Here is a 26,055-nt window from a genome sequence, read left to right as displayed (position 1 = left end):
AATTTCTCTTGTTACCCTTGGGAAAATCAAAAATTTGGGGCGAAAAGATAATTTTTGTGGAAAAAATATGATTTTTTATTTTCACGGCTCTACATTATAAACTTCTGTGAAGCACTTGGAAGTTCAAAGTGCTCACAACACATCTAGATAAGTTCCTTAGGGGGTCTAGTTTCCAAATTGGTGCCACTTGTGGGGGGTTTCCACTGTTTAGGCACATTAGGGGCTTTTCAAACACGACGTGGCGTTCGATATCAATTCCAGCCAATTTTGCATTGAAAAGTCAAACGGTACTCCTTCCCTCCCAAGCTCTGCCATGCGCCCAAACAGTGGTTTAATGTATACAATAAACTTGGCACTCAAAACGGTAGTAAGGTGAAGTTAATCAGCTTTATTGCAAGTCCCAGATACAGTTTCGACAGTTAAACGTTTTCGGTCCCACCGGACCTTCTTCAGAACAATTTCCAATTTATCTGGTTAAGCTGGTTACAACGTGTGGAAGGAAAAATCACCTTCTTACGCGAAACTGTGGAGTAATGCAATAAATGAGAAAACGAAAGGGCTCTAGGCGAACTAAGTCGCTAATGGAGTCTGTGGCCCATAATCAGGGTGAGGAGCTCAGATATGCGTGGCACCGGATCGCCAGAGAGGGACGCACAGAGTGCCACGCATATCTGAGCTCCTCACCCTGATTATGGGCCACAGACTCCATTAGCGACTTAGTTCGCCTAGAGCCCTTTCGTTTTCTCATTTATTGCATTACTCCACAGTTTCGCGTAAGAAGGTGATTTTTCCTTCCACACGTTGTAACCAGCTTAACCAGATAAATTGGAAATTGTTCTGAAGAAGGTCCGGTGGGACCGAAAACGTTTAACTGTCGAAACTGTATCTGGGACTTGCAATAAAGCTGATTAACTTCACCTTACTACCGTTTTGAGTGCCAAGTTTATTGTATACATTGACTGACGGGTTGGAGACCCTACTTGAGCACCATCTCTCACCAACTAGCAGAGTGCCGTGTTTTGTTTATTATTCAAACAGTGGTTTAGGCTACTTTCACACTAGCGTCGGGCTTGGCCGACGCTAGCGTTGTTTGCGCCGCACAACGGGTGCAGCGGATGCAGATTTTCATCGCATCCGCTGCCCCATTGTGAGGTGGGGGAGGAGTTCCGGCCACGCATGCGCGGTCGGAAAAAGCGGTCCGTCGGCAGCAAAAAACGTTACATGTAGCGTTTATTGCTCCTGGCGGTCCGCCACAACACGGCGCAACCGTCGCACGACGGTTGCGACGTGTTGCAATGTGTCGCAATGCATCACTAATGTTAATCTATGGGGCAAAAACGCATCCTGTAAACAACTTTGCAGGATGCGTTTTTTCCCATAAACGACGCATTGCGACGTATTGCAAAAAACGCTAGTGTGAAAGTAGCCTTACCTGCATATCTGGGGTCTCTACATAGTCAGGACAAATTGTACAACAACTTTTGGAGTCCAATTTCTCATGTTACCCTTGCTAAAATAAAACAAATTGGATCTGAAGTAAATTTTTTGTGAAAAACAGTTTAAAATGTTCATTTTTTTTTTTAACATTCCCAAAATTCCTGTGAATCACCTGAAGGGTTAATAAACTTCTTGAATGTGCTTTTGAGCACCTTGAGGGGTGCAGTTTTTAGAATGGTATCACTTTTGGGTATTTTCTATCATATAGATCCCTTAAAGTGACTTCAAATGCGATGTGGTCCCTAAAGAAAAAATGGTGTTGTAAAAATGAGAAAACGGTCAAATTTAACCCTTATAACTTCCTAACAATAAAAAATTTTGGTTCCAAAATTGTGCTGATGTAAAGTAGACATGTGGGAAATGTTACTTATTAAGTATTTTGTGTGGCATATTTCTGTGGTTTAAGGGCATGAAAGTTCAAAGCTGGAAAATTGCAAAATTCTCGCCAAATTTCAGTTTTTTTCACAAATAACGCAAATCATATCAAAGAAATTTTACCACTATCATGAAGTACAATATGTCGTGAGAAAGCAATGTCAAAATGTAAAAATTGGCCTGGTCATTAACATGCAAACCACCCTTGGGGGTTAAGAGGTTATAAAACTCAATTATTCCCCTCATTGACAAGGTGCCTGCCTTCTCTCCTTCTTTGCACAATGACCTCTGTATAATTCACAGGGCATTCTTTAAAAAAAATTTCCAAAGAAGTTAATGGGGGAAGAACTGGATGGACAATGGCGCAATAGGGTAAAGACATATCAATTGGTAAGGAGAATTCCTCACATGGCAAGGGTGTTTGACCACAACCACTTATTCGCTTAGATACAGGCTGCTGCAGACCACAAAGATGCCGATGTGGAGAAGAATGTATTATTTCCAAATGTGGTTTATTATTATTTTGAAATTTCACACTCTTTCAGGTCAAACCACCATAATGGGGATCGATGTCAGAGTTGACAGATCTTGCAGTTCAGATTACCCATTTGGGAAAGTATGTTTACTGCGCCTCTCTTGATGCGGCCAGCTGTTCTCCTCAAACCCGAAGCAACAATGTAGCAATCCATCGAGTCTTTTGGCTCAAGGCTTAGAATGTAGACTTCACTTCCAAATAATCCCTCATAAGCCTTTCTTTCCCCTGTTCAGGGAAAAACTTGACAAAAGCATTTCAGACGCCGGAAAGAGCTGAGATGAGGTGGGAAGAGCACCCTACTCCCACAGCCTAAATACTTCTAATCCTCGTCCAACCGAACCCACTTCAGTTTTGCTCCTTTTGTCAGTTCTCTTCTAACTTCCAATACAGGCTTTACCGCCCCTCAAGAAAAGAATAGCCAAATCATTGAAGCCAACTACATCCTGGTATCCATGCAACAAGTTTTCCTCCACATAACTGGGCATCCCCACTCTGCAACCCTCTTCAAGTGGGCAGCCATCTACTCCTGTTCCAGAAAGTTCTTGCAGTCAACGGCACCTGGATCAGGTACATTGCCTCCTCCAGATGCAAGATAGAATTCTCCACTCATCTGCAAGATGTTTCTTTTTTCTATCCCGTCCCCCACAAACACCTTTCCTGTGTTACAGGCCTTTTTTTTCCATCATTCAGGCGTTATTGTTAACATACTCTCAAGAATGTTGTAAAGGGTTTTATTCAAACTTTTTTGTCATCTTGAAGAAGTCGGCTTCGTTCACCCCATTCTAGGCTTAAAACTACTGAACAAGCATGTCCTGCTTTGCTACTTCAGGACTGAGTCCCTTCACTCTGTTGCCTCCATGGAACCCAGAGAAGTTCTTTCCTTAATGCCTATCTCCACATCACCAATTTTCACAGCACATTATAGTTTCCTCCATTTTGGTATCAATAAGTCCCATTTTCACTTTGTGGTTCTCCCCTTTTGTGCTGGTAACAGTTGCCTGGGTGTTCACAAGGGTTTTGTCTGCCCTCATGGCCCTTTTACATGTCAGGGTGATAGTGATGATTCCCTGCCTGTTCATCATCCTTATCAAGGCTCCCTCCTACTCAAAGAACCTTGAGAGTCTGCAGATCAAGCTGTATACAATTTCCCACTTTGGGTACATTGTCAACAAATCAAAGTAGTCTTTGATCTTGGCTCAGCACCTCCTTTTCCTGAGAATGCTTTCGTCAGAACAAGTGTTTTTGTTACAGAGAAAATACTGACATTATAGACTAGAATTCGTTCTTTGAGCCATTTCTTGCCCATTCCACTCCGCTTCTGCATGTGTGTTGTAAACAACATGGTAGTGACATATTACCTAATGTCGGCCGTGTGGAAGATCCCTGGCATCCCTCTGCCTCGACGCTCATTTTGCAATGCTTCTTCGGGAGGCGTGTCTAGGCAGGGGGAAGGCCAGTTTAAATATCAATGGATGCCGTGCTAATTGGACGTGGTGTGATGAGGGAGGACCCGAAGAAGCATTGGGAAACGCGCGTCGAGGCAGAGGGACGCCAGGGATCTTCCACACGGACGACATTAGGTAATATGCCATTTATTATCTTACTTCTTTGTGGCATTTAGTGCATTTAAACACTTTTGACATTCCACTAGGGACTTATTTCCCATTGAGTGTTTCTCCAGTGAAAGTCAAGCATGCTAATGTAGCCAATATTTAATCTTAACATATGGGGCATGATTGGGAATCCTCCCTTATGCGGGGAATTAGTGCAGTTCATGTGAATGGATTTTTGCAATGAATCATCACTGTACCTCTTCATAAGTGTTCACTTGAAGTCTGACCACTAGTTATAGCATCCTATTGCACTCTAGTTCCTCTATATTTGGATCTAGCACCTTTTTCTTATTGTATGTATTTTAACCTGTTTGGTAATAAAAAATTAAATTTTATCTATAGTACCACTTTATTTGTGATCAATTAATTTAGATCGTAAAAACAGTGAAACATACTTCTTTATTGGCCAGACCTTCTGTTCCAGGGTGTCCTCTTCCACCCAAATTCACAGTCTCTCGGATTAATGGTTTGGCTGTTAAAGCCACTGTTGTAAAATGCTAAAGTTTTTTTGATCAGGTTGTGTGTGCAGACCATGATAAGGCACAAAAGCCATCCTTGTCTTGTATCTACCATGGAAGGCAACCTTCTTATCATGTTTTATCTCATGAGGATACTCCAGATCTTTGCTCTGTCTTTTTATTTATTTATTTATTTATTTCAGAAAGATTTGGCTTCTAATTGAGATTTTTCTTCAGGTTTTGATGCTCTGGTACACCTTACCGGCTTCTCTAGGATCTCTAGAGCATAACACTTTACAGTATGCTCCTTTATGAACCAATCCAGAGCATTTCCTCGCTCTGTGTTTCCTGTAAGGTGGCACTCCTGATTGCTATCACTTCGATTGGGTGACTATCAAAACTTGGCGGATCTGTCCTGCCTCTCTCCATTTCTTGTCCTTCACTTGGATAAGGTGAATTTGTGTCCGTTGCCTTCTTTTCATCTGAATGAAGAGATCATTCTGCCTTCGCTCTGTCAATCTCTAATTGAACACTGGGATCCTTAACTGTTTGGACTTGGTTGGAGCTGTGAGTCACTACCTGTCGGTGACAGGCTCTTTTAGACATTCAGATTCCCTGTTTGTCATTCCCAAAGAACCTCATTAGAGTGAACAGTGCTTGCTATATTCACCAGGGGGTACTCTTCAATCCACCCTGGGCAGTGGGGGCTTCCTAGTCTGTACACTATCAGGCTTCTACTTTGCAACTTTAAAAGGTGGCTACTTGGACAATTGTCTACACTTTCACATTGGCTGATGCTAGTCTGGGCAGAAAGGTGATGCAAGTGGCAGAGGCACAGATTGCTACCTGAAGGAATTGCCTTACACATTAATTTTTACATTTTCCCACCCCTGGGACTCATTTAGAATGTGCTATGGTTTCCTTTTTCCCATTCAATGAAGCACACGAGAAAAGGGGATTTTTGATTTAGTGTAAAATTACTTTTTTCGTAGCCGTCATGAGGAATGTAGAACCCACCCTTTTTTTTTCTCTTGTTATCTCATTGGGAGAGTGTGTTTGGCATTTTTTTCTGCTTCTCCTAGTGCTTTTTCTCACTAAGTGAACAGGCTTAATGCCAGTAAAAAATAGGTTTTGTAAGTTGAAAAAATGTAAATTTGCTGCTATACTTTTAACCCCTCTAACATCCTATCAAAATAAAAGATCTCTAGAAAAAGGATGCTGATTTAAATGACACATATGGGAAATGTTATTTATTAACCATTTTGTGTGGTATGACTATTTGCTTTAAGAGCATAACAACTGAAATTTGGTACATTTTCTAAATTTCCACCAATTTTGTGATCATTTCATAAATAAACTCAAATTGTATTGACCTAAATTTACCACTAATCTAAAGGTCATTGTGTCATGGAAATACAATAAGAAATCTTACCTGGGGGGCGGCGGTGGAGTGGGATCACGGTAGGTATTTTTTAAAGAAAGATTATAATTACCCAAAAGAAAATATTGACAGCTAGATTTACTCTGTGTAAGGTGTATCTGAATAATGCTACTTAATATGCTATTTATTTGTTGTACTAGGGCATGAAGATTTTCTTTCTAATAGTGGCGACATTATACATCCTGTATCTCATGTTTCTCGTAATACGGGCATGCTCTGAATTGCGAAATATGCCATATGTTGGTGAGTAATATAGAAATCTAACTGTCATGCACAATAGATGGCCATAACGCTTTCTGAACCGAAAGTCAACTAACCTGGGAGTAAGATCCAAATTACACCGAGACCTCGTAGTACAGAAAATCCCAAATGTGAAAAAATGCATAAAATCCAGCAAGGTGGATCCTTGAAAAACCATTTATTAAATATGCAAAGGCTAGAAAAAAGATGCAAGAGCATTAAAAGACGGGTTTCATACTCCTTACTCACTGCATAAAAACATAAGAACTTAATCTCGTTTTTAGGTAAGTGACCTTACTATATGGTAAAGGTACCGTCACATTTAGGCTACGTTCACATTTGCATTTTGCGTGTTTGCGTCGGGCGACGCAGCGGCGACGCATGCGTCATGCGCCCCTATATTTAACATGGGGGACGCATGGACATGCGTTGTGCTGCGTTGTGCGACGCATGCGTTTTCTTTGCCGCAAGCGTCGGGCGCAGAAAACGCAACAAGTTGCATTTTTCTTGCGTCCAAATTTCGGCAAAAAAGGACGCATGCGTCGCAAAACGCAGCGTTTTTGCGTATGTTTTGGTGCATTTTTATTTGCGTTGTGCGTTGCGTCGCTGGCGCACAACGCAAATGTGAACGTAGCCTTAGCGACGCTGCAGCGATATAGACAATGATGCCGATCGCTGTAGCGTCGCTGTTTGGTCTCTGGAGAGCTGTCACACAGACAGCTCTCCAGCGACCAACGATGCCGAAGTCCCCGGGTAACCAGGGTAAACATCGGGTTACTAAGTGCAGGGCCGCGCTTAGTAACCCGATGTTTACCCTGGTTACCATTGTAAAAGTAAAAAAAAAAAAACACTACATACTTACATTCCTGTCACGTTCCCCAGCGTCAGCTTCCCTGCACTGTGTAAGCGCCGTCCGTAAAGCAGAGCGGTGACGTCACCGCTGCGCTCTGCTTTACGGCCGGCCGGCGCTGACACTAGGGGACGCAGGGAAGCTGACGCTGGGGAACGTGACAGGAATGTAAGTATGTAGTGTTTTTTTTTTTTTTACTTTTACAATGGTAACCAGGGTAAACATCGGGTTACTAAGCGCGGCCCTGCGCTTAGTAACCCGATGTTTACCCTGGTTACCAGTGAAGACATCGCTGGATCGGCGTCACACACGCCAATTCAGCGATGTCAGCGGGTGATCCAGCGACAAAATAAAGTTCTGGACTTTCAGCAACGACCAGCGATGTCACAGCAGGATCCTGATCGCTGCTGCGTGTCAAACACAACGATATCGCTATCCAGGACGCTGCAACGTCACGGATCGCTATCGTTATCGCTCTAAAGTCGCTAAATGTGACGGTACCTTTAGTGACTTGGCAATATGATTCTCCAGGTCAGTCCGATTACTCAGATACCAAATGTATAGTTTTTTCCCAAATTTAGAGAGACTAGTTTCATTTTTGGGGAACTAGTTGCTATGCTGGGGCTTATTTTTTTGCACCATGAGCTTCTGTTTTTACTGATTACATCTTGGAGTACATACGATGTTTTGATCTCTTATTGCATTCTATTGCAATGTTGCGGCGGCCAGAAAAAAACAATTCCACCATTTTGATTTTTTTTTATTGTTATGGTGTTTTGGATTAATTTATTTTACAATTTGATCAGACTTTTTTGGCAATATCAAATGTGTATTTTTTATATGTTTTTAATTTCAAATTGTGTAAAAGGGGTGATTTCAATTTTTATATTTTTTCATATATTAAAAAAATGTTTCTCTCTTTTCACTGCATTTGTCAGTCCTTTTAGATGACTTAAAGCTGCAATCATCCGATTGTGATTTTTGCTATACATGGGACAAACAATCTCTTATGAACACCAGCTTAATGATGGCTTTCACGGGAGTATTGTAATAACAGGCACAGGGGTCTTCAGCAGATCAGTCACGCTTGGATACAGGTATGTCTGGAGGACGACACAGCATATAAGTACAACGGGATGGAAAAAAAGAGAGGAAGGCCCTAACTTTAGGGAGAGGGGGATGGGACTAGAGATGAGCGGTGTTCGAGTCGGACTGTTCGCCAATCTCAAATTCGAGCTGTTTTGGGCGGTGTTCGAGTCGTTCGACGAACCCGAACAATTTGCTTAAAATTCGGCTGTTCGAGTTTCTGTTCGATAACTGTTCGTTCAGCAAAAGCCTCGCTTGATTTGCACATTAAAACTGTTTATCATTCTTAATAGACTATTTCAGTGTATAGTGGGCGGGGGATAGATCTGTGCTGAAATAACGCCGATCTCCATTTTTTTTTCTTTCCCGCAATTACAGTGGGGCGGTGCAGTCTCTCAGCCTATTAGCAGTGCGTACACACACAGCAATGTGCATGTGATGCACACAAGCAAGGGCATGTGTCATTGGCTGTGTATGTCACATGTCCTTGCCCTATAAGAACCAGCCATTTGCCCCATCACCACCATTTTCTCACTGCTGCAGCTTACTGTTAGACGGCACCGCTGCTGTTGTGTCCGCTATACAGACAAAGAGTGTTTTTTTGGAGCGAGTTGTCAGAGAGAGAGGTTTAGGGAGTCAGGAGGAGTCGGGACTAGTTGTAATATCAGCCCTTTTCAGGATAGGTTACAGCAGTTCATAGCACTGTTTGCCAGGCAGGTCTGTGCCAGTGCTGTGCAAGTGTTTGTCACAGCATTTGGTGGAATCTAGCTCAGCCAATCCTTTTGGGCTAGTAGCATTGTCTGATAGTCATCTGAGTAGCCCACCTGTGAAACTAACTACACCGCCTGTGTATCTCTATTTTCACTGCATCTAATCCAGTTAATAGTTTAGGGCCTAGGAGCAGTGTCTGCACGTCAGCAGAGTAGCCCGCCTGTGAAACAAACTATACCACCTGTGTATGTCTATTTTCACTGCATCTAATCCAGTTATTAGTTTAGGGCCTAGTACCACAGTTTAGCCACTCAGTTCTGCTCGGTTTTCATCCATCGGTTGTTGTGCCAACAACTACAGATACAGAGTTGCCAATTAGTTAAGCACTAAAATGAGTGGCAAAAGGCCTGCTGCTGGTGGAAAGGGGAATAGGCGTGTTGGAAAGGAAAAAAAAGGTTCCAGCCAAAGTAAGATGTCTACTTCTTTTCGTGGACAATCTGATATGATCCCTTTCTTATGACCATTGCTACAAGCATAGCCAAAAATTCCAGATGAGGCACAAAAACAGCAGGTGCTTGAACGGATATCAAGTGCTCGTTCAAGTGGGCTCTCCTCCATGTCAACTTCAACAGCACAACTACTCCAGTCCTCAGTTGTCATCCCAATCGCACTTGCTTCCTCACAGCTCCCAAGTCTCCAGCTGCCCGTCTGAGCATGGGGTAACACACATGGTTGAGTCTGTAGAGCTGTTTACACATACTATAGCTTGGGAATCAGAGGTCAGCTCCAGAGCTTCTGTGAATCCAGACGAGGAAATGATCTGCACTGATGCCCAGAATCTTTGTGAGTCGGATCCAGGCCCAGATGAAGGTGGTTATGAGCATAATGTAGACCCTCATTCCCAAACTGTAACTGATGTTGGTGGAAACAATGAGGAAGATGATGATGAGACTGAGATACCTGATTGGAACGAAAACTTGACTTTTCGGTCTGGGCAGGAAGAGTTTGGCTCTGAGGACGACTGGTGTGAAAACACACAGGATGATGATGACGAGGTTGTAGACCACACTTACTGTCAACCCCCAGTCCGCCAGTCCATGAAGTCAGCAGAGGAGGTTGAGGAGGATGCTAGTGACGAGTCTGATGACGAGGTAACGGTGCGCCTTCCTGGACAGAGACGGAGTACTGGAAGCAAGTCAACAACTGTGCCTCAGACCAGAAGTCGTGGTGGCTCTTCAGGTCACACGGGCTCTAAGCCTTGCATAGCCTGGGCATTTTTTGACATTGCAAAGGATGACCCAACTCCTGTTGTCTGTAAGATTTGTCAACAAAATCTCAGTAGAGGCCAAAAAATCACTAGCTTGAGTACTTCATGCATGAACCGTCGCATGGATATGAAGCATAAGTTGCAGTGGGAAGCTCACTGTGCTACAATGCAGCCTAGTGGGCCGGGTCAACCACCATCTGCCCCATCAAGTGCATCCGCGTCCTGTTCATCCTCTGTGACTGTGGGGACAGCAGTCGCACATGGTTTTGGATGCAGACCTTCCACCTCTTTACCCGCAACAGCCAGTGTGATTGGCAGGTCGTCAGGACATTTGCTAGTGGAAACACCTGCTGGTGTTGAGCGCTCTCCGACATCGACACCACATTTTGATCAAGGCAACATAACATCTCCGCCTGCACCTTCCTCACAGACCAGCAGTTTGCCAGGGACCCCCTCCTCAACTCCGTCTAAGCACGGCAGCCAGCCCTCAGTCCCTCAGATGTGGACAAGTAAAAGACCATTTCCTCCTAGCCATGACAAAGCTAAGAGGTTGAATTTCTCCATCAGCAAGCTGTTGGCTACAGAAATGCTGTATTTTCGCCTGGTGGACACAGAGGATTTTCAAGACCTTATGTCCGTCGCAGTGCCCCAGTACCAGATGCCCAGTTGCCACTACTTCTCAAAGAAAGCTGTGCCTGCGCTACACCAGCGTGTCACACACAACATCACCGCTTCCTTGAGAAACTCTGTGTGTGACAGGGTGCATTTCACCACAGACACTTGGACTAGTAGACATGGACAGGGGCGTTACATGTCGGTGACTGGGCACTGGGCAACTACGGCGACATCAGGAGAAGGGGCTGCTGTCCAAGTCTTGCCGTCGCCACGAGTTGCTCGTCGATCCTCTGTATCTAGAAGTTCCTCCACTGCTTCTGCCTCCTCAACCTCCTCTCGGTCCTTCACCTGCACCCAAAGCCTGTCTGGTAATGCCACCCGCGTTGTAACTGCGCAGAAGGAATCCTGCACACCTCCTCACTATGCTGTCACCAGGGCTCAACGGCATCAGGCAGTGTTTACATTGAAATGTCTGGGAAATGTGAGTCACACAGCAGAGGAGTTGTGGTCAGCTCTGGAGACCGAGTTTCATCAATGGTTGTCTCCACTCAACCTGCAGACAGGGAAGGCTGTGTGCGACAATGCTGCAAACCTGGGTGCGTCCCTTTGCCGGGGCAATGTCACACACGTGCCTTGTATGGCTCATGTTTTGAACCTGGTTGTCCAGCAATTTTTATCCCACTATCTCGGACTAGATGGGCTTCTGCAGAGGGCACGGTCGCTGTGTGCTCACTTCCGCTGTTCGCATCCCGCAGCTCGACGACTTGGATCTCTACAGAAGTCATTGGGCCTGCCAGTTCACCGTCTGAAATGCGATGTGCCCACACGGTGGAATTCAACTCTGCACATGTTGCAGCAACTGTGGCAGCACCGACGAGCCCTGGTGCAATACGTTATGACGTATAGCCTGGGCCAATGAGATCAAGAGGTGGGGCAAATCACGCTGCAGGAGTGGTCTCAGATCAGGGACCTATGCACCCTTCTGCACAGTTTTGAAATAGCAACAAAGATGTTTACTGCTGACGATGCCATTATCAGCATGACCATTCCGGTGATTTACATGCTGGAGCACACCTTACACAGTGTTCGGAGTCAGGTGGTGGAACAAGAGAAGGAGGAGGAACAGGAGTTGTCGTATGCGGAAGGGATCATATCTCCAAGGTCAAGAAGGTTGGCAGCACCAAGGCAGCTGGCATTGGAGGCTGGGGGAGAGGGGTTACCGAGGGCGCATGGTAGCAGCCAAACTGTTGAGGAAGGTGCAGGAGGCGAAGAAGAAGTGGAGAACGAACTGGCGCTGGGCATAGAAGACTCATCAGATGAGTGAGACCTTGATCAATTTTCTGTTGTGCGAGGTTGGGGGGAGAGGGCTGACGAAGGAAGCATGATTCTCACCTCGCCACCACCAAGACAACAAGGACTTGGTCCTCCTGGATGCGCAAGACACATGAGTGCAGTCTTGCTGCACTACCTGCAACATAACCTGCGGATTGTCAGAATCCGAAGTAATGCCGACTACTGGGTTGCCACACTCTTAGATCCCCGGTACAAAAGCAAATTTGGTGAAATAATTCCTGCCATAGAAAGGGATTCACGCATGCAGGAGTATCAGCAGAGACTGTTACAGAATCTAACATCTGCTTTTCCACAAAAAAACAGTGGTGCACGTAGTCAGTCTCTGAGCTCTAACTTGCCAACCGTGGGACTATCGAATCATCACTCAAACCGTAACAGTAACATCGTATCTGGTGGTAACAGCAATTTTTTCCAATCGTTTCAAGATTTTTTTAGACCATCCTCTGCAAGGCCACAGGAGACAAGAAGTCTGACGCACAGCCAACGCCTAGAGAGGATGGTACAAGAGTATCTCCAAGTTAACATCGATGCCATGACTGTGGAACTGGACCCTTGCTCATTTTGGGCTTCCAATCTTGAAAAATAGCCTGAGCCATTGGAGATCTTGTCGTGCCCCGCAGCCAACGTTCTCTCTGAACGGGTGTTCAGCGCTGCTGGTGGTGTGCTGACAGATAAGCGCACGCGGCTGTCCAGTGACAATGTAGACAGACTAACGTTCATCAAAATGAACAAATCCTTGATCTGCAAGGATTTTTCTACCCCTGTGTCATCTTGGGGAGACTAAAAGCTTGATTTTTGAAAATCACCTCACCAACTGTTTTAAAAAAAACTTTGTAGAAAATGATGCCACTTATGTGGTGTCTGTGGCTGAATTTTTGGAAAAAATGGAGACTCTTTTATTTAGTCCCCTTGCTGAGTTTTACATGATGTTGCCATCATCAATTCCAGGTGGGTGGGGTCGTCTGCAGAGTTTTTTCCTCATACTATGGCCTGGTATTCAGAGGTCTGCTCCAAAGCTTCAGTGTCTGCTAGTCAGCAGAGTAGCCCAGCCACCCACCGCCTGTTTACCTAACTACTATTTTTAATGGCATGTAGTCCAGGAAAACCTTTTGGGCCTAATAGAATTTGGTGCTACTCAGCAACGTACTTCACCCATAAAGCAAGCTACACCGCCTGATTACCTAAGTACTATTTTGTAACGGCATCTAGCCCAGGAAATCCTTTTGGGCCTAGTAGCAATTTCTGCTCCTCAGCAGAGTACCCCACCCATGAAGCAAGCTACACCGCCTTCTTTCTTTCTCAATCTAACTTCTCGGCTCTGGGGTGTCCACTCTCCCTCCAGCTCTCTCCTTCTCACAGGTGGACTACCGCGTGTTTTCACACTGTGGCGAATCTTTTGGGCCCAGGCATAAGAAGTCGTCAAGGTAATGGATAATATGTGCCGCCTTACAAACGTCCATGACCACACATTCGAGGAAGCAACTAAACGCCTCAAATAGCATGATATGGAGCACCCCATGGGCAAACAGCGATCTATGTAGTATGCTCCTTCACAGAAGCAGCCCAATGGGAGGACACTATTCGGAGGCACAGGTAGTAACCGGAACAACCCTCAATGTCTGTTTTGGCCATTAGGGCCCTTACCAACTTTTTGACCCGCCTGATTGCCTCGTCAAAGGAGGTACAGTAAATAGTACTGTACTTCGTTCCGTGTCGATGTTGTCGTTTACTGACCTGTTTTTTGGATATCAGAAATAGTGGATTAGTCTGAATGTATTGGGTTCATTTTTTGGCACAACTCCCAATGGGGGTACCACTACGTCTTCTAAGGAAAGTGTTCAGAATGGACCCGCCGCCATTCTACCTAAAGATATTTATTTTTTTATTTTTTTTGTCAAGACGTCTGGGTGTTGGTAGAGTGAGTTTAGATTTTTACTCCAGCCTTTCTTGATTTTAGAAGGGCATGACATGCCTATATCTGTGTCTCTTCCTCCTTTTACTCCTCCACCTCTTTTCTTTTCGCATGACTATATGTAGTTGTGACTTTTCCATGTTTGTTGTGTCTTCTGAGCAGTTTGTCAGCTTTTGGACACCTTTTAAGGTGTTTTCTATGTTTTTTCCCTGTGTTTATATGTGATTTTGTTTGCCTGCCATTGGTTTCAATGTGGTTCGTCGAACGTTCGACGAACACCTCCCTGTTCGACGAACCAAACCCGAACACTAGGGAGGTGGCTCAACACTAGATGGGACACAGCCTGCGAGCTTATATGACTATTTAAAGGGAGGTGGGGGTGGTTACCGACTAACATCAGCTGACCAGCCCAAAAGAAACTACCAGCAAGAGACTAACATTAATTCTAAAGGTACCTTCACACTAAACGATATCGCTAGCGATCCGTGACGTTGCAGCGTCCTCGCTAGCGATATCGTTCAGTTTGACACGCAGCGATCAGAATCCTGCTGTGATGTCGTTGGTCGGGGCTAGAGGGCCAGCACTTTCTTTGGTCGCTAGCTCTCCCGCTGACATCGCTGAATCGGCGTATGTGACACCGATTCAGCGATGTCTTCGCTGGTAACCAGGGTAAACATCGGGTTACTAAGCGCAGGGCCGCGCTTAGTAACCCGATATTTACCCTGGTTACCATCCTAAAAGTAAAAAAACAAACGCTTCATACTTACCTTTGGCTGTCTGTCCCCGGCGCTGTGCTTTCCTGCACTCACTATGAGCACAGCGGCCGGAAAGCAGAGCGGTGACGTCACCGCTCTGCTTTCCGGCAGCTGTGCTCACAGCCAGTACAGAGAAGCACAGCGCCGGGGACAGACAGCGGAAGGTAAGTATGAAGCGTTTGTTTTTTTACTTTTAGGATGGTAACCAGGGTAAATATCGGGTTACTAAGCGCGGCCCTGCGCTTAGTAACCCGATGTTTACCCTGGTTACCGGCATCGTTGGTCGCTGGAGAGCGGTCTGTGTGACAGCTCTCCAGCGACCAAACAGCGACGCTGCAGCGATCCGGATCGTTGTCTGGATCGCTGCAGCGTCGTTTAGTGTGAAGGTACCTTTACTGGACCAAAGAAAAAAAAACAACATTTAGATTTCAGCAGACTCTGAGCTGCCACAAATCACTGAATGATTCATGACAAGACCCCCGGCTGTCATGGCAATCCATTGGCATCTCTCAATGACGTCACAGGCGCACTTCTTTTTTTTTTTTTTTATTTGTTATTATCTGTTCATGGCTATAATATTATACTTTATATGCATATTTTTCTTTCTTTATTTGTGGCTGTGTGTATTCACCACGATGTGTATATCTATGTGTATAAGTTAATTTTTTTTCCAATCCTGATTTTTCTGTGCATCAGCTATGTCAATCATGGCATTTATTATGTTGTCTTTAACTGTTTTCTTTTGAAATCCTCATTCTGTATTTATGTATTTTATTTTTGAAAAGTACTTAATGTTACTTATATTTTGAATTTACACGAGTGATTGCGTGCCCTTCGGGCACGCACGATGATTACGAACCACGCAATGAGGTGTACCCACGCACCAGACTGGCATGTGTGCAGACTAATAGCAAACATAAATACCTGGTGTACCTCTCCTGCCACTCCTACCTTGTGTATGAAAAAGATCTATTGTTAATACTGTTGGGGTAGAGCTATCCGATAGCGCTATGCATGAAGAAAGTGAACGGGTAGAGCTATCCCATAGCCCTATTCCTAAAGGAAATGAATGGGTAGAGCTATCCAATAGCACTATTCCTCAATATTCCTGAGCGTAAGCCATTTCACATAGTTGAGCGCACTTGGGATCTGCCCCCAAGGCCCTACCCATGCCCAATTTTTGGTCCGTAGACCGCGGCTAGAAGTTAGTCCTGCTTTTGTGTACAAAATTGTTTGGCATTTACAATTGTTAAAAAGCTTAATAAAAGACTTCTTTGTACACAAAGTAACCATTTGTCAACGTTAGGAATAAGTTTACCCTGCTTCTGTGTCTCAAATATTTTAACCCTTATTTGTTGGCTTTTCCTTCCCATGGAGAAAGCCACATATAACTGCCTGTGTGAAAACACTGGGAGAGGTAAATCAATTCCTATAATATCCAAGGACTGTCCCTGAGATTTATTGATGGTCATTGCAAAAGCCAACATGACCGGAAACTGACGCCGTCGCATCTGGACTGGCAAGCTTTTATCTTTGGAAATCAAGTCAATTCTTGGAATAAGATCTGTCTTCCCTTTGCTTTTCCATTTAAAGCAATGGCATGAATAACGTTTGCTTTTAAGCTTTTCACATAAAGCCTTGTGCCATTACAAAGGCCACGCTTTCTGTTAAGATTACGCAGGAGCATAATTACACCTCCTGGATTCAGCTTTAGTTCATGAGGAGGCATCCCAGTGGGATTCAGAGAGTTAAGAAACTCTACAGGGTAATCTGTGAGAATCACACCCTCCTCTTCAGCAATTGTGTCAACGGAGCGATATGTTGAGTGTTCACCTTGAACTTGACTAAAGGTACCGTCACATTAAGCGACGCTGCAGCGATATAGACAACAATGTCGATCGCTGCAGCGTCGCTGTTTAGTCGTTGTGTGGTCGCTGGAGAGCTGTCACACAGACAGCTCTCCAGCGACCAACGATGCCGAAGTCCCCGGGTAACCAGGGTAAACATCGGGTTACTAAGCGCAGGGCCGCGCTTAGTAACCCGATGTTAACCCTGGTTACCATTGTAAAAGTAAAAAAAAAAACACTACATACTTACATTCTGGTGTCTGTCGCGTCCTCCGGCGTCAGCTTCCCTGCACTGTGTAAGCGCCGGCCGTAAAGCAGAGCGGTGACATCACCGCTGTGCTCTGCTTTACGGCCGGCCGGCGCTGACGCAGTGCAGGGAAGCTGACCCTGGGGGACGCGACAGACACCGGAATGTAAGTATGTAGTGTTTTTTTTTTACATTTACAATGGTAACCAGGGTAGACATCGGGTTACTAAGCGCGGCCCTGCGCTTAGTAACCTGATGTTTACCCTGGTTACAAGTGAACACATCGCTGGATCGGCATCACACACGCCAATTCAGTGATGTCAGCGGGTGATCCAGTGACTAAAGTTCCAGACTTTCAGCTCTGACCAGCGATGTCACAGCAGGATACTGATCGCTGCTGCGTGTCAAATATAACGATATCGCTATCCAGGACGCTGCAACGTCATGGATCGCTATCGTTATCGTTCTAAAGTTGCTCAGTGTGAAGGTACCTTAAGAATTTTGTCATTCAAGGCGTGAATGTCATCATTCAATGGCGTAAGAATTGCTTTATTGGCAGTTGCTTCTAAGGTTGCATCTGTACTCTCAATTGAGTCGCCAAAATTAGCTGTAATTAAATAACCCTCTTCAAGAAAAGAATTCGGGCTTTCAATTGTGTCTTCTGGTAGACCATATACATTTGACAACTCTCCATTACCAAGTTTCAGTAACCGTGAGTTGTACTCAACTTTGACCTGAGACGTTCTCATATTCTGTTGTAACTGGAACCGTGAAAACTGATTTCAGGATTTTGAGTATTTAACGGTGGACTGTACAAATTGGGCTCTTTTTCCTCCTTCCACTATTAGTAGGGTTTGATGAAAGTCACCACTATTTATGAAAGCTTTTCCACCAAATGGTCTTTTTTTTCCACATACCGTATATACTCGAGTATAAGCCGAGATTTTCAGCCCATTTTTTTGGGCTGAAAGTCCCCCTCTCGGCTTATACTCGAGTCATATACCCGGGTGTCAGCAGGGGAGGGGGAGTGGGGGCTGTGTAATCATACTTACCTGCTCCCAGCGCGGTCCCTGCAGTCCCTGGCTTCTCCGGCGCTGCAGATTCTTCCTGCACTGAGCGGTCACATGGCACCGCTCATTACAGAAATGAATAGGCAGCTCCACCCCCATAGGGGAGGAGCCGCATATTCATTGCTGTAAATGATCGGTGCCATGTGACCGCTCAATTACAGGAAGAAGCTGCAGCGCCGGAGAAGCCAGGGACTGCAGGGACCGCACCGCAGCAGGTAAGGGGTGCGCAGCGCTATAATTACCTGCTCCTCGCTCCAGTGCGGCTCCGTCTGCAGCGTCCTCTAGCAATGACGCTCAGGTTAGAGGGCGCTGTGACGTAGTCAGTGCGCGCCCTCTGCTGAGCGTCAGTGCTGGAGACGGAGCCGCAGAGGAGCAGGTAATTATTGAAAGCGCCGGCGTCCTGAGAAGAGAGGTGAGTATGTGATTTTTTTTTTTTTTTATGGCAGCACCAGCAGCATTCTAAGGAGCACCTAGGGGGCCATAAAGGTGCAGAGCATATAAGGGGCACAGCATTATAAGGAGCACCTATGGGGCCATAAAGGTGCAGAGCATATATGGGGCACAGCATTATAAGGAGCACCTATGGGGCCATAAAGGTGCAGAGCATATATGGGGCACAGCATTATAAGGAGCACCTATGGGGCCATAAAGGTGCAGAGCATAAATGGGGCACAGCATTATAAGGAGCACCTATGGGGCCATAAAGGTGCAGAGCATATATGGGGCACAGCATTATAAGGAGCACCTATGGGGCCATAATCAAAGGTGCAGAGCATATATGGCACAGCATTATAAGGAGCATCTATGGGGCCATAATCAAAGGTGCAGAGCATATATGGCACAGCATTATAAGGAGCATCTATGGGGCCATAATCAACGGTGCAGAGCATTCTATATAGCACAGTTGTATATGGAGCATCTATGGGGCAATAATGAACGGTATGGAGCATCTATTTTTATTTTTGAAATTCACCGGTAAATTCTGCATTTTCTACCCTAGGCTTATACTCGAGTCAATAAGTTTTCCCAGTTTTTTGTGGCAAAATTAGGGGGGTCGGCTTATACTCGGGTCGGCTTATACTCGAGTATATACGGTATGTCTTGGAACAAATTATCCACAGCGTTCATATTAAAACGGAGTCATTGTTACCTCGTCCCAAATAACGACAGATGACTCCCTAAGCTCCTTGGCTTGAAGTGAGGTTGGCTTAATTTTTGACACTGTGGTCTCATTTGTTGTAATTCCAAGGCCAAACTTGGAATGGTAGGTGCTACCGTTTTGTAATAATTTAGCCACCAATCTAGTGGAGGCTACTGAGCAAATAGACTTCTTTTCTGCTTGTAGTGTCTTTTGCAAGCAGTTGTACAAAAATGTCTTCCCACTGCCTCCTGGGCGTTCCAGAAAAAAGTGTTGGCTAGTGTCGCCTGGCTGTGATGCAACATTGACTGCTTGCATAGTTGCATCGAAAGCTGATTTCTGAGCTTCATTCATTCTGAGCACAGCTTTCAATTGCTCAGCCTCCTGCTTTATTACAGCATAATTCAGTTGGTCCAGTATTTCATCTGGAACATTTACTGGAATTGGCAATCCGTAGTCAGCTCAGGACTTTTTATTGCTTAAGAGCACTTCATTAATATCACGAAGAGCCAGTTGCTCAGCAATTTCTGCAGTAAACCGCCTGGTGTAATCCTCCATAAATTCGGTTTTATATTTGGGCCATAATGCCAATGGTTTAGCTGGTTCCCCATATTCACAAATTATAGCAAATAATTTGCTAAGTTGGTGGGGCATTTGGAAAGCGTTGCATCCGTTATACCGTCTTCCCATTGGGAATCTTCTTCCAAAAGATGAAGATTAATGCACGCATTTTTATACGTGTCATGTACGACTCCATTGACAGTACTTAAGTCGGCATAAGACTTTGCTCCTCTTACGTGAAGTAAAAAGAGTCTTGGGTAATACAGCTCACCATCTGTTAAAGAGACTGTATACATTCGGGCAATTGTTTAACAAATTGAGCCCGTCTTTTTTCCATCCTTCTAGTACAGCTTTTCTATCCCAGACTAAGGGTACCGTCACACAGTGGCACTTTTGTCGCTACGACGGCACGATTCGTGACGTTCCAGCGATATCCATACGATATCGCTGTGTCTGACACGCAGCAGCGATCAGGGATCCTGCTGAGAATCGTACGTTGTAGCAGATCGTTTGGAACATTCTTTCGTCGCTGGATCTCCCGCTGTCATCGCTGGATCAGTGTGTGTGACTCCGATCTAGCGATGCGTTCGCTTGTAACCAGGGTAAACATCGGGTTACTAAGCGCAGGGCCGCGCTTAGTAACCTGATGTTTACCCTGGTTACCAGCGTAAATGTAAAAAACAAACAAACAGTACATACTTACATTCCGGTGTCTGTCAGGTCCCTTGCCGTCTGCTTCCCGCACTGACTGACTGCCGGCCGTAAAGTGAAAGCAGAGCACAGCGGTGACGTCACCGCTGTGCTGTGCTTTCACTTTACAGCCGGCAGTCAGTGAGTGCGGGAAGCAGACGGCAAGGGACAGACACCGGAATGTATGTAGTGTTTTTTTTTTTTTACACTGGTAACCAGGGTAAACATCGGGTTACTAAGCGCGGTCCTGCGCTTAGTAACTTGATGTTTACCCTGGCTACCCGGGGACCTCGGCATCGTTGGTCGCTGGAGAGCTGTCTGTGTGACAGCTCTACAGCGACCACACTACGACTTACCAACGATCACGGCCAGGTCGTATCGCTGGTCGTGATCGTTGGTAAATCGTATAGTGTGACGGTACCCTTAGTGTTCAGGGATTTCACTGTACAAATACTGACAGGCGGAAGCGTCAACTCTGTTTATCTCAAAATAAGCCTGCAGAGTAGAGGCTTTTGAGTCTGAAATAACCATATCCACATTACCATCTTACCATTACCACTTGCTGCATGTTTTCAAGGTGAGGCACAAAACACAATTTGAGCTGGCACCATCCACTTTAAATAAGCTGGGGGATCTCCTAATGTATATCAATTTAGACAAGAGCATGAAAGATAAAGTACATGCATCAAAAATTGGGATCACCACACCAATAATTTTTAGTACAAAAATAACAATTTTTTATTGAAAAGACCACACAAAAACCATTTAAAAACAATTTAAAAAACCCACAAAAAGGTTAGAGGATTAGGGTCCAGATAAAGAGGAGTTGAATACTCAAGGTGAACAGCAGGCCTTTTAATGGTATCTGAAGCATCATGCATTTTATTTTTTCTGATTCTCCACATGCCCTCAGGGGCGCTTATATACCGAGAATCTAGGTGCATGGCTAGTTCATTCCAGTTTAATGTATCAAACTTGATATTGACACAGTCATGTCCTTTGTATACATATTTGAAAAAATATTCAACACTTTTTATTGAAGCACATATCTCAACATTGATATGGCAATTGTACTTGAGTAATAAATAAGGGTTGTATGGAACTACCCATCTATTGTTGATTTCTCGCGTTCCTCGTCTGGTTTTCCCAGTATTGCGTCGACGGTACTGTGGATAACCATCAACATTGGGGTTTATCTCTGTATTTTGCGCATTGACCATCTGTCATGCATATAGCACCAGGTTGATCTTCGCCTCATGGGCCATGAATCATGTGCTTCATCACTGCCTCATGCAGTTTTGGATTTGCTGTTTCATTTGGGATTTCCGAATAAAAGTAGATAAACACGGCACTGTGTGAGGATATGAGTATTGGTGCTCGAGTAGGGTATCCAACCCTCAGTCACAAGTATTCAAGAATCACCCGGCACTCAAAAATTGTGAAAAGTAACAATTACAGTTTATTATTATCCAGACATAGAACCAGTTTGTTTGTTGAACGTTTTCGGTCCCAGATGGACCTTCTTCAGAACAGTTCAATTTATCTGGAATGGAAGGATAATGCACCAATACTCATATCCTCACAGAGTGCCGTGTTTATCTACTTTTATTCGGAAATCCCAAATGAAACAGCAAATCCAAAACTGCATGAGGCAGTGATGAAGCACATGATTCATGGCCCATGAGGCGAAGATCAACCTGGTGCTATATGCATGACAGATGGTCAATGCGCAAAAAATTTTTGAGTGCCGGGTGATTCTTGAATACTCATTTGGGATTTCAGCAGAGACCAATTCGTCAATTCTTTCTTTGTCCCTCAGTTTATCTTCCTTTCCGAGGATTAAGAGCATGTGAGCGTGTGGTAGTGCACGCTTTTGAAATTCTATTACATGCACATAGGCAACTACACGGACAAATACCATACATACTCGAGTATAAGCCGAGATTTTCAGCCCAAATTTTTCGGCTGAAAGTGCCCCTCTCGGCTTATACTCGAGTCACGGTAGCGGTGGGGTCGGCGGGTGAGGGGGAGAGGGCGCTGAGGTATACTTGCCTAGTCCCAGCGATCCTGGTGCTCCCCCTGCCCTCCCACGGTCTTCTGTGCTGCAGCTTCTTCCCCTCTTCAGCGGTCACGTGGGACCGCTCATTAGAGAAATGAATAAGCGGCTCCACCTCCCATAGAGGTGGAGCCGCCTATTCATTTCTCTAATCAGCGGTAACGGTGACCGCTGATAGAGGAAGAGGCTGCAGCACAGAAGACCGTGGGACGGCAGGGGGAGCCGGACGTCGGGACCAGGTAAGTATGTAATATTCACCTGTCCGCGTTCTAGCCGCCGGGTGCCGCTCCACCTTCCCGGCGTCTATCTGCGCTCTGACTGTTCAGGTCAGAGGGCGCGATGACGCATATAGTGTGCGCGGCGCCCGCTGCCTGATCAGTCAGAGCGGGGAGACGCCGGGACCGGACGCTGGGAGCTGCAATCAAGAAAGGTGAGTGTGGCTTTTTTTTTTTTATTGCAGCAGCAGCGGCACAGATTTATACCGAGCATCTATGGGGCAGTATGAACGGTGCAGAGCACTATATGGGGCAGATATGGAGCAATATGAACAGTGCAGAGCACTATATGGGTCAGATATGGGGCAATATGAACAGTGCAGAGCACTATATGGGGCAGATATGGGGCAATATGAACGGTGCAGAGCACTATATGGGGCAGATATGGAGCAATATGAACAGTGCAGAGAACTATATGGGGCAGATATGGGGCAATATGAACAGTGCAGAGCACTATATGGGGCAGATATGGGGCAATATGAACAGTGCAGAGCACTATATGGGGCAGATATGGGGCAATATGAACGGTGCAGAGCACTATATGGGGCAGATATGGAGCAATATGAACAGTGCAGAGCACTATATGGGGCAATATGAACGGTGCAGAGCACTATATGGGGCAGATATGGGGCAATATGAACAGTGCAGAGCACTATATGGGGCAGATATGGGGCAATATGAACGGTGCAGAGCACTATATGGGGCAGATATGGGGCAATATGAACAGTGCAGAGCACTATATGGGGCTGATATGGGGCAATATGAACAGTGCAGAGCACGATATGGGGCAATATGAACAGTGCAGAGCACTATATGGGGCAGATATGGGTCAATATGAAAGGTGCAGAGCACTATATGGGGCAGATATGGTGCAATATGAACGGTGCAGAGCACTATATGGGGCAGATATGGGGCAATATGAACAGTGCAGAGCACTATATGGGGCAATATGAACGGTGCAGAGCACTATATGGGGCAATATGAACAGTGCAGAGCACTATATGGGGCAGATATGGGGCAATATGAACGGTGCAGAGCACTATATGGCAGAGCTATGGGGAAATAATGATCTATTTTTATTTTTTAAATTCACCGGTAAATGGTGCATTTCCACCCTAGGCTTATACTCGAGTCAATAAGTTTTCCCAGTTTTTTGTGGCAAAATTAGGGGGGTCGGCTTATACTCGGGTCGGCTTATACTCGAGTATATACGGTATGTATTTTTTCAAAATCTTGTTAAGCACAGCTTGGAGTTTGATTTTAAATACTCGTGCAACCAAATCTGGTCTGAACTCTGGCCCTTGCCATGGTTCTAAGTTTTCAGTAACTTCTTTCCATTTGGGTTACAGGTCATCGTCACAAAAAGATCTGGCTTTTCGAATTTTTGGAAAATTTGTCATTGCGTCTTGGTAATTTTGCTGCAAAGCTCTTGAGTTTCCAATGAAAGTTGACGGTAAAATTACTGGTGTCCCAGCTTTTAGCCCTTGGTGTAATGCAGCATTATTATTATTATTATTTATTGTTATAGCGCCATTTATTCCATGGCGCTTTACATGTAAGGACTGGTATACTTAATAAAAAGTACAATAATCTTAAACAATACAAGTCATAACTGGTACAGGAGGAGAGAGGACCCTGCCTGTGAAGGCTCACAATCTACAAGGGATGGGTGAGAATACAGTAGGCGAGGGTAGAGCTGGTCATGCAGCGGTTTGGTCAATCGGTGGTTACTGCACGTTATAGGCTTGCCGGAAGAGGTAGGTCTTCAGGTTCTTTTTGAAGGTTTCGATGTTAGGTGAGAGTCTGATATGTTGGGGTAGAGGGTTCCAGAGTAGGGGTGATACGCGAGAGAAATCTTGTATATGATTGTGGGAAGAGGAGATAAGAGGGGAGTAGAGAAGGAGGTCTTGTGAGGATCGGAGGTTGCGTGTAGGTAAGTACCGGGAGACGAGGTCACAGATCTATGGAGGAGACAGGTTGTGGATGGCTTTGTACGTCATGGTTAGGGTTTTAGCATTATGGGTGTGATCCATAACGCCGACATAACTGTTGACGCGTATTGCGTTTTGATTTTGTTTTATATATTCGATCCTGTCGGATTCAATTTTGACGTAACTGTCAACGATAAATTGTTGCGTCAACTTCCCAGCATTTAAAAGGGGATTGAACTTGTCACGAATGGCAAGTCTGTATGAATAGTGCTGCAACAGGGTGATTTTTTTTCTTGTCGATTTTGATCCACTGGTATGGATGGTAGATGAATGTCACCAATTCCTTGATGTTGCACACTTAGGGCAATTGGAGTTGTCAAATTTATTGTCCATCCACTGTCCCCATATGGGAATAGAAGTGGATATGTCATTGCATCACACTTTCTGTGAAGAAAGCTGATTTGAACAGTGTGGTTTTCACTTTTGAGGTGATCTCTGATGTTCCTATTAAATGGGGGTTCACCCATTGCATTTTGATAAATTATAGCTACTTCATTGCACCTTGGTGCATTGTAGCGCCTCTGGTCATCATTGTAGTCATTTATAATTGACATTTATTTCGAGTGGATCGCGATTTTTTAATTCAGCAATACTCACTTCCTCTATTTCAAATTCCCTCATCATTGTGAAGGCTCTAGCGAGTGGGTTAATTGCTTTCATTTTCTCTCCAAGAGATGATAGCAGTGCTGGGAGGCATTTTTTATTTGCTTGACTTCTTGTACTTAATGCTTCTTCACTGTCCAAGATATAAATCTGGGCAAACTTGGGAGTACTACCCACAGCGGGATGCAATGGGGCAGTTCTGTGGTAAATTTGTCCATTAATTCAAAAACCGTATGGACCATGCCCAGGAGGTGGCGCTACTTGTGCTCCCATTGATGCCAAAGCAAGCGAGCTATTGTATTGCCTTATATTAGCCATAAAGTTATTGGAGTGCTGATGCTCTCCTTTCATCAACTTGACTAATTGATCATCTACTGAATTTATTGTCTGTACATGTCCCCGCTTAATTGTTAAGTGCTGCGGAATATGTTGGCGCTATATAAATAAAAATTATTATTATTATTATTATCTACTCGAATAAGGCTACTTTCACACTGGCGTTTTTTGCCAGACATCGCAATGCGTCGTTTATGGCAAAAAACGCATCCTGCAAAGTTGTTTGCAGGATGCGTTTTTGCCCCATAGAGTAACATTAGCGACGCATTGCGACACTTTGCCACACTTTGCCGTGTTGTGGCGGACCGCCTGGAGCAAAAAACGTTACATGTAACGTTTTTGCTCCTGACGGACCGCTTTTTCCGCCCCCACCTCCCCGCACCTCACAATGGGGCAGCGGATGCGCCGGAGAAATGCATCCGCTGCACCCGTTGTGCAGTGCGTCAAACGCTAGCGTCGGAATCTCTGCCCGACGCATTGCGATGGGGAGATTCCGATGCTAGTGTGAAAGTAGCCTAAGACGTAATTGGATG

The 26,055-nt window shown here is 45.0% G+C and overlaps 1 protein-coding gene across 8 annotated transcripts in view; it reads left to right on the top strand.

The window, feature by feature from the left end:
• Positions 1-26,055, top strand: part of TMEM181 (transmembrane protein 181) — a 325,398-nt gene that overhangs the window by 229,822 nt on the left and 69,521 nt on the right. For all 8 annotated transcript variants that reach the window (XM_069769350.1, XM_069769352.1, XM_069769353.1 and 5 more), the window contains exon 12: positions 6,060-6,162. In XM_069769350.1, the coding sequence (XP_069625451.1) occupies positions 6,060-6,162 (103 nt within the window). The remainder of the gene's footprint in view (positions 1-6,059; positions 6,163-26,055) is intronic.

The sequence above is a fragment of the Ranitomeya imitator genome, chromosome 5 (assembly GCF_032444005.1).
Source record: "Ranitomeya imitator isolate aRanImi1 chromosome 5, aRanImi1.pri, whole genome shotgun sequence".
In the NCBI taxonomy this organism is placed as follows: Eukaryota; Metazoa; Chordata; class Amphibia; order Anura; family Dendrobatidae; genus Ranitomeya; species Ranitomeya imitator.
This window is presented reverse-complemented; position numbering and strand designations above follow the sequence as displayed.